The sequence below is a fragment of the Thalassophryne amazonica genome, chromosome 6 (assembly GCF_902500255.1).
Source record: "Thalassophryne amazonica chromosome 6, fThaAma1.1, whole genome shotgun sequence".
NCBI lineage: Eukaryota > Metazoa > Chordata > Actinopteri > Batrachoidiformes > Batrachoididae > Thalassophryne > Thalassophryne amazonica.
Genome location: NC_047108.1, coordinates 116,660,429 through 116,675,308, shown reverse-complemented (window position 1 = coordinate 116,675,308; position 14,880 = coordinate 116,660,429). Strand labels below are relative to the sequence as shown.

The window sequence follows — 14,880 nt, the reverse complement described above, 5'->3', positions numbered from 1 at the left end:
AGAGATGGTTGTCCATCTTGAAGGTTCTCCTCTCTCCACAGAGGAATGTTGGAGCTCTGACAGAGTGACCGTCGGTTCTTGGTCACCTCCATGACTAAGGCACTTCTCTCCCGATCGCTCAGTTTAGATGGGCAGCCAACTCTAGGAAGAGTCCTGGTGGATCTGAACTTCTTCCATTTACAGATGATGTAGGTCAATGTGCTCATTGGGACCTTCAAAGCAACAGAAATGTTTCTGTACCCTTCCCCAGATTTGTGCCTCAACACAATCCTACCTCAAATGTCTACGGACAATTCTTTTGACTTCATGCTTGGTTTGTGCTCTGACTGTCAACTGTGAGACCTTATATGTAGACAGGTGTGTGACTTTCCAAATCATGCCCAATCAAATGAATTTAGCCCAGGTGGCCTCCAATTAAGCTGTAGAAACATCACAAGGATGATCAGTGGAAACAGGAGGCACCTGAACTCAATTTTGGGCTTCATGGCAAAGGCTGTAAACACTTATGTACATGTAGTTTATTTTTTTTAATAAATTCCTGAAAATGTAAAAATAATAATAATAATAATAATAATAATAATATTTTTTTTCAGATTGTCATCATGGGGTATTGTGTGTAGAAGTTTGAGGGAAAAAAAATAATTTCATCCATTTTGGAATAAGGCTGTAACATAACAAAATGTGGAAAACATGAAGCGCTGTGAATAGTTTCCAGGTGCACTGTACATAAATGTGACTTCTTAGCTTTTTAAAAAATTTTAATAAATTTAAAAACAAAACTTTTTTATGTTGTCATTATGGGATGTTGTGAGTAGAATTTGAGGGAAAAATGATATTACTCCATTTTGGAATAGGGCTGTAACATAAAACGTGGAAAAAGTGAAGTGCTATGAATACTTTCCAGATGCACTCTGTACAATCCATCTAAAAAGCATGAAAATATTGTCTGAAGTTAATGTGAAATCCCTCTCATCCACAGTATAATATTTAACAGGTACAACATTGAAATAATCCAAGATTGTGTAAATATATGATGAAAATACATATTTCTGAGCGCCAAATTGAAAAAATGGTTGCCATCGTGGAAACTGAAGTGGCTAACTTTTTTTTTTTTTTTTTGCAAAAAGTAGATCAAAATGTATCATTGTGCCAAATTTGGTGCTTGCATCACAAAATGAAAAACTGTTATATGGATTTATCTACTGCACTAAGGTGAATGCATCAGAACCCAGTGGTATGTACATTTCTGCTTTTGTTCGGGATTTGTTTCTATGATAAGTATCACGTTTTCTAAATGGGATTGACTCCCTATGATGCATTTTGGGTACCATTTAATGTGAAAGTGCCCATATAATTCACAACTGTAAATTGTGCTTGTCAAGAGAAATTGCTGTCTTTCTATCCATCCATACGGCAAAACCTTCTGCATTTTAAAACTCAAAAACTGTAAAACTATCAAAATTAAAATTTTTGTACATTAATACTGGGTGGTCAAAGATCTACCTGCCAAAAAAATCATGCATTTCTGACATTTATGAATGCCTTTTTTTTTCCTTTTGCTGTTTTGTGTTTCAAGTAGGAAGTGTACAGAAGCCCTGAGATGTTCACATCACACGCTAGATGGTGACAAAAAGCTGCTCAAATGTGCAGCAGCATCAGTATTCATTTGTAAAGTTAACTGGTGAAAATAAGATGAACTGACAGCCAAAAAAAAAAAAAAAAAAAAAAAAAAAAAATCAATTTACAGTTTCTGTCTCTGTCCTTGTGGATTTGTTAATTCTATATTGTTTTGTTTTTTGTATTTGGATCACCACTAAACTTGATTTTTCAAATGGATCAAGCTTTGGATCACAACTTTTCTGCCAACAAAGAGGCAAAAAACATCACCTCCTAGTGGAGGCACCTCCTGCCAGCCTCCTCCCTGGCTGCGCTTTGGCACAATAACCTAAATGGGAGCCTTTATGAGGAGCAGAGTGCGCTCCACAATGCGCGGCCGTGCACGCGTTTCAGCTAATCACAAGCACGCAGTTGCAGAATGGGGAGCGGTTGCCAAGGCAGCCACCGGTCTCCCCTCCCCCTCTCCTCCCTGCCCCCCCCCCCCTTTTTTTCCCGTTTATTATCGGCAGAGGTCGCATGGCAGAGGGAAGTCCAACCACTTCACTCCTGGAACCAATGCGAGAAAATGCACCTCCGTAACAAAGCCCGAGAGGAGTCCTGAGAGGAGCAGAGGGAGAACAGGCGCGAGCTCCTCCTCCTCAGCATCTTAAAAAAAAAAACAACAACAACAAAACAAAACAACAACAAACAAAAAGCTGGACCTGAACTGGAGCTTTGCTTTTGTTTGCTCTTTAACACCGGGATAGTTTTGCCGGCACGTGCATCGCATCCCCGGCGCGCGCGCGCGGCTCTGCGTGGAGGACCGCGCGCGCATCTTCAGAGTTTGGAGCCGAAGTTCGGCGGAGAAACGGATGTGAGAGAAAAGAACTCGCTCTCTCTTCTTTTGCTTCTTCTCCTTCTTCCTTTCTGCCCCCCGAGCGGTGTGTTTGCTGAGACAACAGTGAGTCAGAGACGCTGGAAGCGGTTTCATGCCTTCGGTCTCGCGCAGCCTGACATGGACGTGAGATTTTATCCTGCGCCTCCGGCCGCCGTGGGTTCGTGTTCTCTGCCGACTGAACCTGCGTGTCTCAGCTCTTTGGACTATTATAACCACTCCAACAAGGTAAACACACACCGTGCGCGCACACACGCGCGCCCCGTCCAGCCAAGTGTCAGTGAAGCGACCGAACCGGATCTGAAAGCCGGTTGGTCGCTTTAGTCGATCCGACGGTCGAGTCATCGCCAACTTTTGTCTCTTTTCTGTTAATTTGGTGGTTCCACACAAAGCAGCGGCTGGTTTTATCAGCTCCAGTCGCCTTTCGACAGGTTTTAAACTGTTTTCAACCTGGTGTTTACATTTTGACGCTCTCGAAACAGGAGTCAAATGTGTTAAATTGCCTTTAATCTGATTTAAAGTGCAGATAATTGGATTTTAAGTGGGTTTTAAACGCGCCATGGTTGTAAAATATTTTAAACGGTTTCTAAAGTAACACTCAAATGTTTCAAACTGACCATAATCTGGTTACATTTGAAATAAAATTGTTTTTAAATTGGTTTTACATGGAAAAAATGGTTAAAATGGCTTTTAAATGCATGGTTGCTTAATTTCATTATACGTCTTATACCAAGACTAAAATGTGTTAAATTGCCTTTAATCTGATTTAACATGCAGCTAATTGGGTTTTAGGTGGGTTTTAAACGCTCTCTAAATTAACACTAAAATGTTTCAAACTGACCATAATCTGGTTACATTTTATAGATAAAATTGTTTTAAAATTGGTTTTACATGGAAAAAAATGGCTTAAATTGCTGTTAAATGCTTGGTTGCTTAATTTCTTTATATACTTCTTACACCAAGACTAAAATGTGTTAAATTGCCTTTAATCTGATTTAAAGTGCAGATAATTGGGTCTTAAGTGGGTTTTAAACGCGCCATGCTTCTAAAATATTTTAAACGCTCTCTAAAGTAACACTAAAATGTTTCAAACTGACCATAATCTGGTTACATTTTATAGATAAAATTGTTTTAAAATTGGTATTACATGGAAAAAATGGCTTACTCGTAAATTGCTGTTAAATGCTTGGTTGCTTAATTTCTTTATATACTTCTTATACCAAGACTAAAATGTGTTAAATTGCCTTTAATCTGATTTAAAGTGAAGATAATTGGGTCTTAAGTGGGTTTTAAACACGCCATGCTTCTAAAATATTTTAAATGCTCTCTAAAGTAACACTAAAATGTTTCAAACTGACCATAACCTGGTTACATTTGAGATAAAATTGTTTTTAAATTGGTTTTACATGGAAAAAAAAATGGTTTAAATTGCTTTTAAATGCTTGGTTGCTTAATTTCTTTATACATCTTATACCAAGACTAAAATGTGTTAAACTGCCTTTAATCTGATTTAAAGTGCAGATAATTGGGTCTTAAGTTGGTTTTAAACATGCCATGCTTCTAAAATATCTTAAACGCTCTCTAAAGTAACACTAAAATGTTTCAAACTGACCATAATCTGGTTACATTTTAGATAAAATTGTTTTTAAATTGGTTTTACATGGAAAAAAAATGGTTTAAATTGCTTTTAAATGCTTGGTTGCTTAATTTCTTTATATTTCTTATACCAAGACTAAAATGTGTTAAACTGCCTTTAATCTGATTTAAAGTGCAGATAATTGGGTCTTAAGTCGGTTTTAAACCTGCCATGCTTCTAAAATGTTTTAAACGGCCTTTAAAGCAACACTAAAATGTTTCTAAGTGACCATAATCTGGTCAAAATTTAGTTAAAATTGTTTTTAAATTTATTTTACATGGAAAAAAAACTGGTTTAAACTGCTTTTAAATGCTTGGTTGCTTAATTTCTTTATAGTTCTTATACCAAGACTAAAATGTGTTAAACTGTGTATAATCTAATTTAAACCAGACATAATTTGGTTTTAAGTGGATTTTAAGCTGTCACAAATAAAGCTTCTAAAATGTTTTAAAACTGACTCTAAACCAATGATAAAATGTTTCAAACTGACCACAATCAGGTTAATTAGAAATAAAATCATTTTTATTTGGCTTTACTCAAGTATAAAACAAGTTTAAATCTCCTTTAAAGGTTTCTAATTTCTTTAGTTTTTTTAAAAACAGGTCTTAAACCAACAGTGAAAACGAGTCTGTTTTAAAAGTTAATAAAACATTTTAAATCTGTTTAAACCTGATGTTTTATTTGTCACAGCATTAAACCAACAATGAAATGATTTAATAAGGTATAAATGGGATAAATTGGTGATAGTACATTTTAAACTGTTCAGGAAATGATGAGTGGTTTTAAAGGCAAAGTTCAGAATTGATTTTATTTATTTATACAGTTTTTAAAACTAACAGTAAAATGTCTCAACTTGCTGTTAACACAAGTTAAATTTGAGATAAGATGATTTCAAACTATCCAGGAAAAGGAGGCTGTTTTAAACTAGTTCTAAAGGCTCATTTGGTGTTTTAAATCTGTTCACACCTAACGTTTTAAACCAAAAATGAAATTATTTAAATGAGGTATAACCAGGGCAAATTGGTGATTAGTACCATTTTGAACTGTTCAATGAAGAGGTAAATGGGTTGTAAAGGCTTTAATGTGTTTTAAATCATTTCAGACTTCATGTTTTTAAGCCAACGTATATCTGTAGAAAGGGTTTAAATTGGTGATAATATGGTTTTAAACTATTCAGGAAGAGGTGACTGGTTTAAACTGCTTTTAAATGCTTCCCACATGTTTTTCATCTGTTTAAACCTTGTTGAAATTTTATACCATCTCTAAACTAACATTAAAATGCTTTAATCTGGTTTAATTGGTAATATCATTTTAATTTTTTCACACAAGGAAAAGTCTTGCTTGATCTAGACATTCACTTCACAATATTCCATTGAGTTCAGATAGGTTTAAAAAAATCTAATGTTTCCTAAGTAATTGATTAACTGCAAAAATAATCAACAGATTAGTCAATAATAAAGAGTTTTGACCTTAACCGTCATGGGCTCTTGTAAATATAGAACATAATCTGTATTAACTGAAACATGCAGTTATTTCGTTGCTGTTGAAAGAAATTGCATACTGTAGTCCAACGTTTCCATCACAGACCAACATGTTATTATGTTATTTCTACAGTGCAGATTGTGCAGTTGTGTCTGCACAAAGCTGGCATTAAGTGTTCCACCCAATGTGGAATACCAGAGGCTGTATAGAATCCATACTGGCCTTCTCTGCACTCGGTACGCCAACATTATCCTCTCTTTGAATGATTTCTTAGGCTTTCATGGTTTTCCACTGTGAGTGCAACAATTAAATGGATGTATGTCAGTAATGTACTGTTAATTACTTTGTAAGGAGAAACCACAACGGCTGACTGCTACCAGTATCACTCTTTATTTATTTAATTATTTATTTTTTGACCTCCCCAGGGCTTTTGTCATGTGACCCGCTGTAACTCCACTGTATGTATGCAGGTGGCATATTTTTGTTTAACTTGGATTGTGTGCAAGAATGTCCATTAAAATATATACAAAAGACCCCCACAGGGAGAGAGTTTAAGAAGTACCATTTTAAGAGCAACTGATGATCTTTATTATCACTGATTATTTTTCCCCTATTAGTTACAGTAATGAATAAAAAGTAATAAGTAAATCAACATTTCCCCAAATGTAAGAAGTATAAAAGAAATGATGTATTTACCCAAAAATACTCCAGAATGCAAAGATGGTTGACCTTAAATGTAAGATGTTTAACCTACTTGATTTAAGGCTGTTTATAACCAGTTAAAATGACTGACATTTGGTATAAAAATCCCTTTTAACTGTCTTATCACCACTTTAAACCAGTCTGTTCTTGCCTAACCTTTCACAATCATATTGTTTTTATTTTAATCAGATTAAAGACACCTTAAGGCATTTTTTTTATGTTGGTGTCAAGCCATTTGAAACCTGTAGTCTTTTAAACTAAGTTAAAAGACGTTTTCTCAGTTGGAAGAATTCTCAATCTGCTTTTGAAGAGATGAATGTGTAACTATATTAATGATTACTTAAGCATGCAATTTTTATTTATTTATTTTTTGCTAATTAGAGATCTTGTAGTTGTTAGTTTTGTTAGCAGTTGAAACATTACAGTCACTTCACTGTTCTGACTCACCGGTGTAAGGTTCCAGGTCCTCAGTGGACGTTGGCTTGTTGCTGTAGATGAAGTTCTTCCAGATACCAAACAAATTCCTTGCAGTTCTTAGGTTTTGCTTTATCAGGTAAATGTGACTTTCAGTTATGAGGGTGAGGGATTATAAAATTCAGTTGGGGATGTTTGTCTTTGACTGTGTGGGCAACGGAACATCTGCAACTGAATGGAACATTCCAGTAATCAACTGAATAGATCATCTCGCAGATCTGAAAACAAAGCTGCGGTTTGGTAGCACGAGGCAACACCGTGCAAGAAAAATGAGGAAACAATCAGGGTATGGTCAGTTCAGCTGTTTATACATAAATTGATGCTATCTGTTTTGAAGGGCAGAAGAATTTGGCTCATCCTCTGTGCAGATAAACCCACGATTATGCTGGTATCACACAGTACCCCAGTCCCGGGTTTGGTAAAAAAAAAACAAAAAAACAAGAGCTTTCACAAAAGAGAAAGTGAATGCCACATCCACTGCTTTCAGTAATACAAACGTGCAGGCCACTCACAATTACAGTACAAGTGTTCATGTGAATTATTCAAATCCCATAATAAGGTGAGGCCTGGTTTCCTGCGGGGGGTAGGGCGTCCTTCCTCAGAGGGGGGTATAATTTGCTGTCATCACATGTGTAACACTAACTATCATTACTAGCATTGCAAATGAGCCTGTGGCCGGCGGGGATCATTTGGTGTCCTGTTAACCCAGTGCACGATGTCAAGTTCCTCTCCTTGAATGCTTGTCAGTCTGACGGAGACTTTAAAGAGACGCCCGACTTGTTGTGGAGGGATTATATCTTTGGATCGCTTCCGCCTGTGGGTAGTCAACTTTGACAACCTCTGATTATTTCAGTTTCTGTCAGGGCCTTGTTCATGAAAAATAAATGCAGCAAATGGAGGTGAATTATTTTGTTGTAGCATGTGTCAAGCAAATGTTACAGGAGGGATTTTTTTTGTGTTTCTCTGTTTAAAAAATTAAATGAAAATATTTTTGATCAAGTGCTTTGTACTGTTTTTTTTTTCTTGTGTAACACTGAACGTCTGTGTTATTGTTTATGTTTGGACAAAACTGTGTAACCATTACTGCCCACATACTTCCATATGTGCTTTGCTTTAGCCAAGATGTTAAGAAGTATGTCCACTAGAGGGCACTGCAAATGCACTTACAAGTTTTGGCCACCCTGGACAGACTGGCGTCCTGTCCAGGGTGTACCCTGCCTCACGCTCTATGACTGCTGGGATAGGCTCCAGCCACCCGCGACCCTTAATTGGACTAAGCAGTTGAATATGAGTGATGAGTGAGTTTTGGACAATGTCAAACGTGATGGTGGTTGAACAATCATACCATATTTTCTGGAGTATAATAAGTCGCAGCCGTTTTAAAAAAGTGCCTCTTGAAGAGGAAGAACCCATATATGCATACTGGAGTATAGGTCACACCTTTTTTCTGGATTATCAGATCTATGATTTGGGATTTTGTGCATTTTTGTGGTGTACTTTTTATTTTTGATATCTGTTCTTTTATTATTAGAGTTTATTTTGTTTAGTGATTGGATTCCTGGGAAGTCCTACATAAACGTTTGATTGTCTATATGTGGCCCTGTGACAGGCTAGTGTCCTGTCCAGGGTGTACCCTGTCTCATGTCCTATGCCTTCTGGGTTAGGCTGTAGCCCCCGGTGACACTTAATTTAAGAAAGTGGGTATAGAAAATGGATGGATTCTAATCATTATTTTTAATAAAGTTTGATTTTTACAGTGTATATAGGTATAGCACCGGAGTATAGGTCGCATCACTTCCCAAACTAGCAAGAAAACACAAAACGTGATTCATACTCTGGAAAATATGGTGTATATGCTCATAAAAAATTCCCCCGTTGTTTATGGCTTTATTTGTGTCTCACTTGAACTTTTGCTACACTGACCCCATGGTGTCTGGTGGTACTGTTCCATTTCATCTGTACCTATAAGGATGCAAAAATACAGCCGAAATGGACAGCGTGCACTCCTGTATTCATATTTAACATTGAGTATTAATGAGCCTTAAGCTGGTCCTGGTAGTTTGACGATCAGATACAGAAAATTGTTTTCTGTGGAGTTTCTCAGTCATTGAGGTCGTGATGGTCAAGTAGGTTGTGTCAGGTTAACTGGATTTGTTTAGTTTCTTGAAGATATTTCGCACTTCATGCAGAAAAGCTTCGAGACTGAGGAGAACTGAAGAAGCTTTCCTGAATGAAGGGGATCTTCAAGGATCTAAACAAGTCCAGTTGACCCGGCTCAACCTACTTGAACAGAAGACCATTGTCTGCTGCAGGAGTGTTTTTGGATCTCATTTGACAAGATTAACATTTTCCAAAATATTGAAGTGTATGTGAATTTGTTCTCACGCAGGTGGCTTGCCAAATAGTTGAGGTGATAAAGACTTTGGGTGTTGTCTTTCACACTGAGCTGTGTAACAGTACCGTGGCTGACACATACACCTCCAGAGGTATACTGGCTACGCCAGGTGACACTAGCAGTGATCGTTTGGCCAATATTCTGCACCTAGAGAGCCTAACATCTTAGTAACGTGACTGGTATTGTATTATCACCACACTTTCACAAATTCATTGTGCATTTTCTCACAGCTGATCACGAAAGGGTTAGTGTTAGGGTTAGGATGACATAATCTACTTGAGCTGAACGAATACATGAGGTATCAAGGTCAGTGCAGCAGAAGGTGTGCTCAAAACATGATGGTATCCAGCTCCTCCTTCTCCATTCTCATTAAGTGCTGCCCACTTTGAGATTGTCCACTCAAATGAATTTTAGCATGAAGCCCTGTTCAAAAAGCAATTTTCACTTGGAAAACTTACACGGTGCAAACTTTTTGTTTCAGTGTAACTCATTATATAAAAAGAGCATTCAGAGATTTCTGACGTCTGCCAATACGGATCCCGATCACCCCCAAAATTGAGTGGAGTCTTCCATGCCCTAATATGTATCTGTGGTGCAAATGTGGTGATAATCCATGAAGTAGTTTTGAAGTAATCCTTCAAAGCCTATATAAAGTGAAATCTTGATCCAGAATCCGGATTTGGATCCGGATCACCTCCCAAATTTAATGAAGTCTTTCTTCCATGCCCAAATATCTTCCTGTGGTGGAAATTTAGTGAGAATCTGTGAAGTAGTTTTGATGTAATCCTTCAAAGCCTATATAAAGTGAAACTTGATCCAGAATCCGGATCCAGATCACCCCCAAAATTGAGTGGAATCTTCCATGACCTGATATGTATCTGTGGTGCAAATGTGGTGAGAATCCATGAAGTAGTTTTGACGTAATCCTTCAAAGCCTATATAAAGTGAAATCTTGATCCAGAATCCGGATTTGGATCCGGATCACCTCCCAAATTTAATGGAGTCTTCCATGCCCAAATATCTTCCTGTGGTGGAAATTTAGTGAGAATCTGTGAAGTAGTTTTGATGTAATCCTTCAAAGCCTATATAAAGTGAAACTTGATCCAGAATTTGAATCCGGATCCAGATCACCCCCAAAATTGAATGGAATCTTCCATGACCTAATATGTATCTGTGGTGCAAATGTGGTGAGAATCCGTGAAGTAGTTTTGACGTAATCCTTCAAAGCCTATATAAAGTGAAATCTTGATCCAGAATCTGGATTTGGATCCGGATCACCTCCCAAATTTAATGGAGTCTTCCATGCCCAAATATCTACCTGTGGTGGAAATTTGGTGAGAATCCGTGAAGTAGTTTTGATGTAATCCTTCAAAGCCTGTATAAAGTGAAACTTGATCCACAATCCGAATCTGGATCCAGATCACTTCCAAAATTTAATGGAGTCTTCCATGGCCTAATATGTATCTGTGTTGAAAATTTTGTCAAAATCCGTGCAGTAGTTTGGACATAATCCTGCTAACAGTGATCCTACAAAGCCTATATAAAGTGAAACTTGAGCCACAATCCAGATCCAGATCCGAATCAACTCCAAAATTTATTGGGTTCTTTCATGGCCTATAATATCCATCTGTGGTGAAAATTTCATCAAAATCTGTGCAGTCGTTTTGACGTAATCCTGCTAACAGACAGACAAATAAATGCAGGTCATTTTATTACGTCCTTGGCGGACGTAATTAATTTTGCACCAGATTAAAGTAAAAGGAAAATGGACTGCATTTATATTGTGCTTTTTCATCTGCATCAGACGCTCAAAGCGCCTAACAAATAATGCCTCACATTCACCCCGATGTGAGGGTGCTGCCACACAAGGCACTCACTACACATTAGGACCAACTATGGGATTAAAGACCTTTCCCAAGGACCCTTAGTGATTTTCCAGTCAGGCTGGGATTTGAACTGAGGATCTTCTGGTCTCAAGCCCAACGCCTTAACCACTAGACCATCACCACCTTATTATTTTATTTAAGTTACAGTGTTTGTGAAGTGTTGTGTGTTGCCCAAAAAAGCGAAACACTCAGTGCGAGTCTGAGCAAAACACAGAAGAAAGACTCGACTTTTGCTGAGAGGATCTTTCAGAGACTGTTTGTCAGTGACGGACCTTTGACTCGCTCGGTGTGAGCGGAGTGCTGAGAGCCCCTCACACTGGGTAGAGAGAGACAGCAGCTGGCCGCCGGGCGAGTCACTCCCCACGTAGAGCGGATCGCGTGTTTTTAAAAATACACAAACACATTGCTTTGCTTTGAATGCACAGCCAGGCTATCTCAGATGATCAACATGGACCCTCTTTCTTTTAAAAGGCTTTATTTTACTCTGTGTGTCGCGTTGGAAAGCGGTAGCTTTTGGATTAGCCTTTACACGATTTATGCGCATGCGCTAGTCTTTTTCTGTTTTTTTTTCTGGGGATGTTACAGTGCCACAGATAGGCCTGGCATATGTACTACAACGTTAAATGGAGCTTTAAGGTACAGAAATTGCCTCGAACATTTTTTGTAATCGAATTATTCGAGTTACTCGACTAATCATTTCAGCCCTAATTTTAATGGCTGTTCACATAGAACATTTCCAAGAATCAAAGCACTAAACAAAATAAACTCCAATAAAAAAGAATGAATGCCAGTAATAAAAAAAATACACTACAACAATGCACAAAAATCCCAAATTAAAGAGCTCATAACAGATAAAGGTAAGACTTATAGTCCAGTGTGACTTATACACTGGTGTAACTTTTATATATGTTTTTTTTCCTCTTCAAGAAGCATTCACAGGTGCGACTTATACTCTAGAAAATATGGTAATATGAATTTCGAAGAATATATTTATGAAAAAAATTGGGTCCGACATCCTCAATTCTGAAATCAGGATGGAAACTAGTGCCAGAAACCGGCCACAGGAGGCCGCCCTGCTGGTGATGGTGATTTGAACATGACGATGCAGTTGGAAAACGGCTCTTTCATGCTGGTTTTTTAATGGGATTTCTTTGCACGTTCTCATGGATATTTTTTCATCTGTAGTTTGTTTGAACTCGTTAGTGTTTCACAAATGGATATTTTGGCTGATGGTTCAACATGGCAATATTATTTTCAGATAATATTATTGAACAAGAATCCAAATCATTTGAATCAGAAGGATGGTTTCATTTGGCAACCATATTAATTTTTAGCACCGCCGTCTGTCTGGCTGCTCCAGTGGGGTTTAATTTTATTTATTTATTTATTAAGCAATTTGCAGGCTGACACAAGATTTCTGCTTTTATAGCTCTGAAATCGACTGTGTTAATCTGAGTCACACACACAAATCTAATTGGGAAAGAATGAGCATTTGCTTGTGTTTCAGCTTCTTAGTTTGTTTATTGCAAAGCTTTTTGCAGCCAGCTCCCCCTGGATGTGACCGCCAGCTTATTTTCAGTAATTAGCGAGTTTATGTGACTACTTGGGAACACATGCGCTGCTGTCATGCTTTCACAAATGCTCGCTGGGAGTCCCGGCGCGCTTCTTAACGTTCTTTTTAAACTGTAGTCGCTCTCTGTGACCCTCGGCAGCCGTGTCGATCATTTCCAACGCCGTTGTCCGTGTGATCAACAGGAAAAGCAGGAAATGTGAAGTCTTCCCCCAGATTTGTCAGCCAAAGTGGTTCATAAATAATGTCGGCGTTAAGTGTTTGTGTTAGCCCAAATCATTCATTTTGAGATAAGATTGTGTTCAGGCTTCAGTTCTGTCCTGTAAAACAGAAAAGCCAGAGGAATGGAAAGAAGGAGGCGGCTAAATTGAGCAGAGAGGATGCACTTCAAGCGCCGATAGAGATGATTCAGAAAGAGCCATAAATAATCTTGAAGATGTCAACTTCAACACATTGAATATTCTCTTTATTTCACTGCGAGTGTGTGCGTGTGTGTGTGTGTGTGTGTGGTAATAAAGGGTACAGTATCGTGCTGTTACAACAGCTTTGGCGCTCTGAGGGTAACATGAAACTGTGCCATATTTTAATGCCGCGTGCTTCTGTTCAGGCTGCACATTTCCGCCAATGTTGTTCCCGTTTGCACCACAGAAGCAGGGAAAATATTCAGAGTGCATCTTTTCTAACATGTGGCCAGCAACTGGAATTGTTCGAAGGCTGTTTCTGTTTGTCCGGTTCTTGTTGGTTCACCCTGAGAAATGGGTGCACAGCATCTGCTGCTTTATTTGAATACCTTAATCAAACAGAGCAGGCTGGTCGCTGCTGAGAGCCGCCACTGCCCCACAGTACAGCCATCAAGTGCAGAGTCGGCCCTGTTTATACACTCAGGCCCCACCCAGATCATATATCCTCCCAACAACTGATATCTGCGCTGATAGTGCACAGCTGAAGAGCGGCCTTTGTTAGTTGGTGGTCTCCTCAGATAAGGCGAGTGATATGCTCTATTTGAATGCCTTATCTGGCTTTGCACTTTTATTACAGGACTGTCTTGTATATGCCGACCTCGGTTTGATTACTTCATATTAACATATTCAGACAGTTTCCAACAACACGCTGTGAAAGGAGATTTTATGAACACAAACAGTCGTATTTGTTGCAAAGTGTAAAGGCTGAAAATTCTTTGTGTGTGAATATATAATGATCATTATCCATTCTGCTTTGGTTTGGTTGTACAATTATTCATATAGTCTACAAAATATCCAAAATCAATTAAAAAAATATTTGTTTTATGCCCTTGTTCCAATTTCTTGTCTTCAGATTATGTTGTTATAGGTCAGACACCCCGAGTACGTCTCAGAACCTTTACAGACCTGTACGTCCAGCGTCCCCAAAAGCTTCTCTGGACAGAGGTTATTGGAGGTTCCTGGTTCTCTTTTAAAAACCTGTTTTAAAGTGTAACTCCAAAATCCTAGTGCTTCATACTGTAGATTCTGTTGATAATTTTAAGTCTTTTAAGACATATTTGCTCAAACAGGTACTTTGGGAAGTTTTTATTTTATTTTATATTTAAAAAAAAAAACACTTTTAAGCCTCATTTTTTTATCTTTCTTGTATGCCTTCTGTTTTTTTTTCTTGGATGAAGTATATTTTGTATTGTTTCGTGAAGTGCAACATTATACAAACTTTAATTACGGCAAACTAATGTCCAGGATCCAAAGATCAGGTCAGGTTTTGCTTGTTTTGGCAACTGCTTTAAACCATTTTATCTCAAATTTACTCAGTTTAAACTATTTCTACATTTATTTATATCGGCCAGTTAAAAAATGGGACAATATTTTAAACAGTCTTACCATCTTGAACCGTTCTGTCCTTTGTGTAGAACATCTCAAAAGCAGCTCATCTCTAATGTAACAACACTAAATCTGGTTTACGACTTGTTGCTGTTTGTATAAAGACAATAACATCTAACATCTACTTTAAACTACTTTTACAACATGTGTGTCATGTTTAGAATGCAGCTTAAAGCAGTCAGTGTCAGTGGTGTTAGACATCTGCATTTTCAGCAAGCTCATATGAAATGAGTTGTCTCAAAAATGCGTATTACTTTCTTTTGGCTGTGAATTTACATGACGACTTTTTTGAAGAAAGTTTATTAAGTGCCCACCCTGAAATAAATTAATTTCATGACCCAAAAACATTGCAAAAACCTTTGACAATGTTATCAGTGTGTGCTGGTAATAAGTTGAA

The 14,880-nt window shown here is 37.8% G+C and overlaps 1 protein-coding gene across 1 annotated transcript in view; it reads left to right on the top strand.

The window, feature by feature from the left end:
* The first annotated feature begins 2,114 nt into the window (after nt 1–2,114).
* LOC117512968 (thymocyte selection-associated high mobility group box protein TOX-like) overlaps nt 2,115–14,880 on the top strand; it is a 255,724-nt gene continuing 242,958 nt past the window's right edge. Inside the window, exon 1 of the mRNA XM_034173220.1 lies at nt 2,115–2,719. Within this exon, the coding sequence (XP_034029111.1) occupies nt 2,612–2,719 (108 nt within the window). The 5' untranslated portion in view covers nt 2,115–2,611. The remainder of the gene's footprint in view (nt 2,720–14,880) is intronic.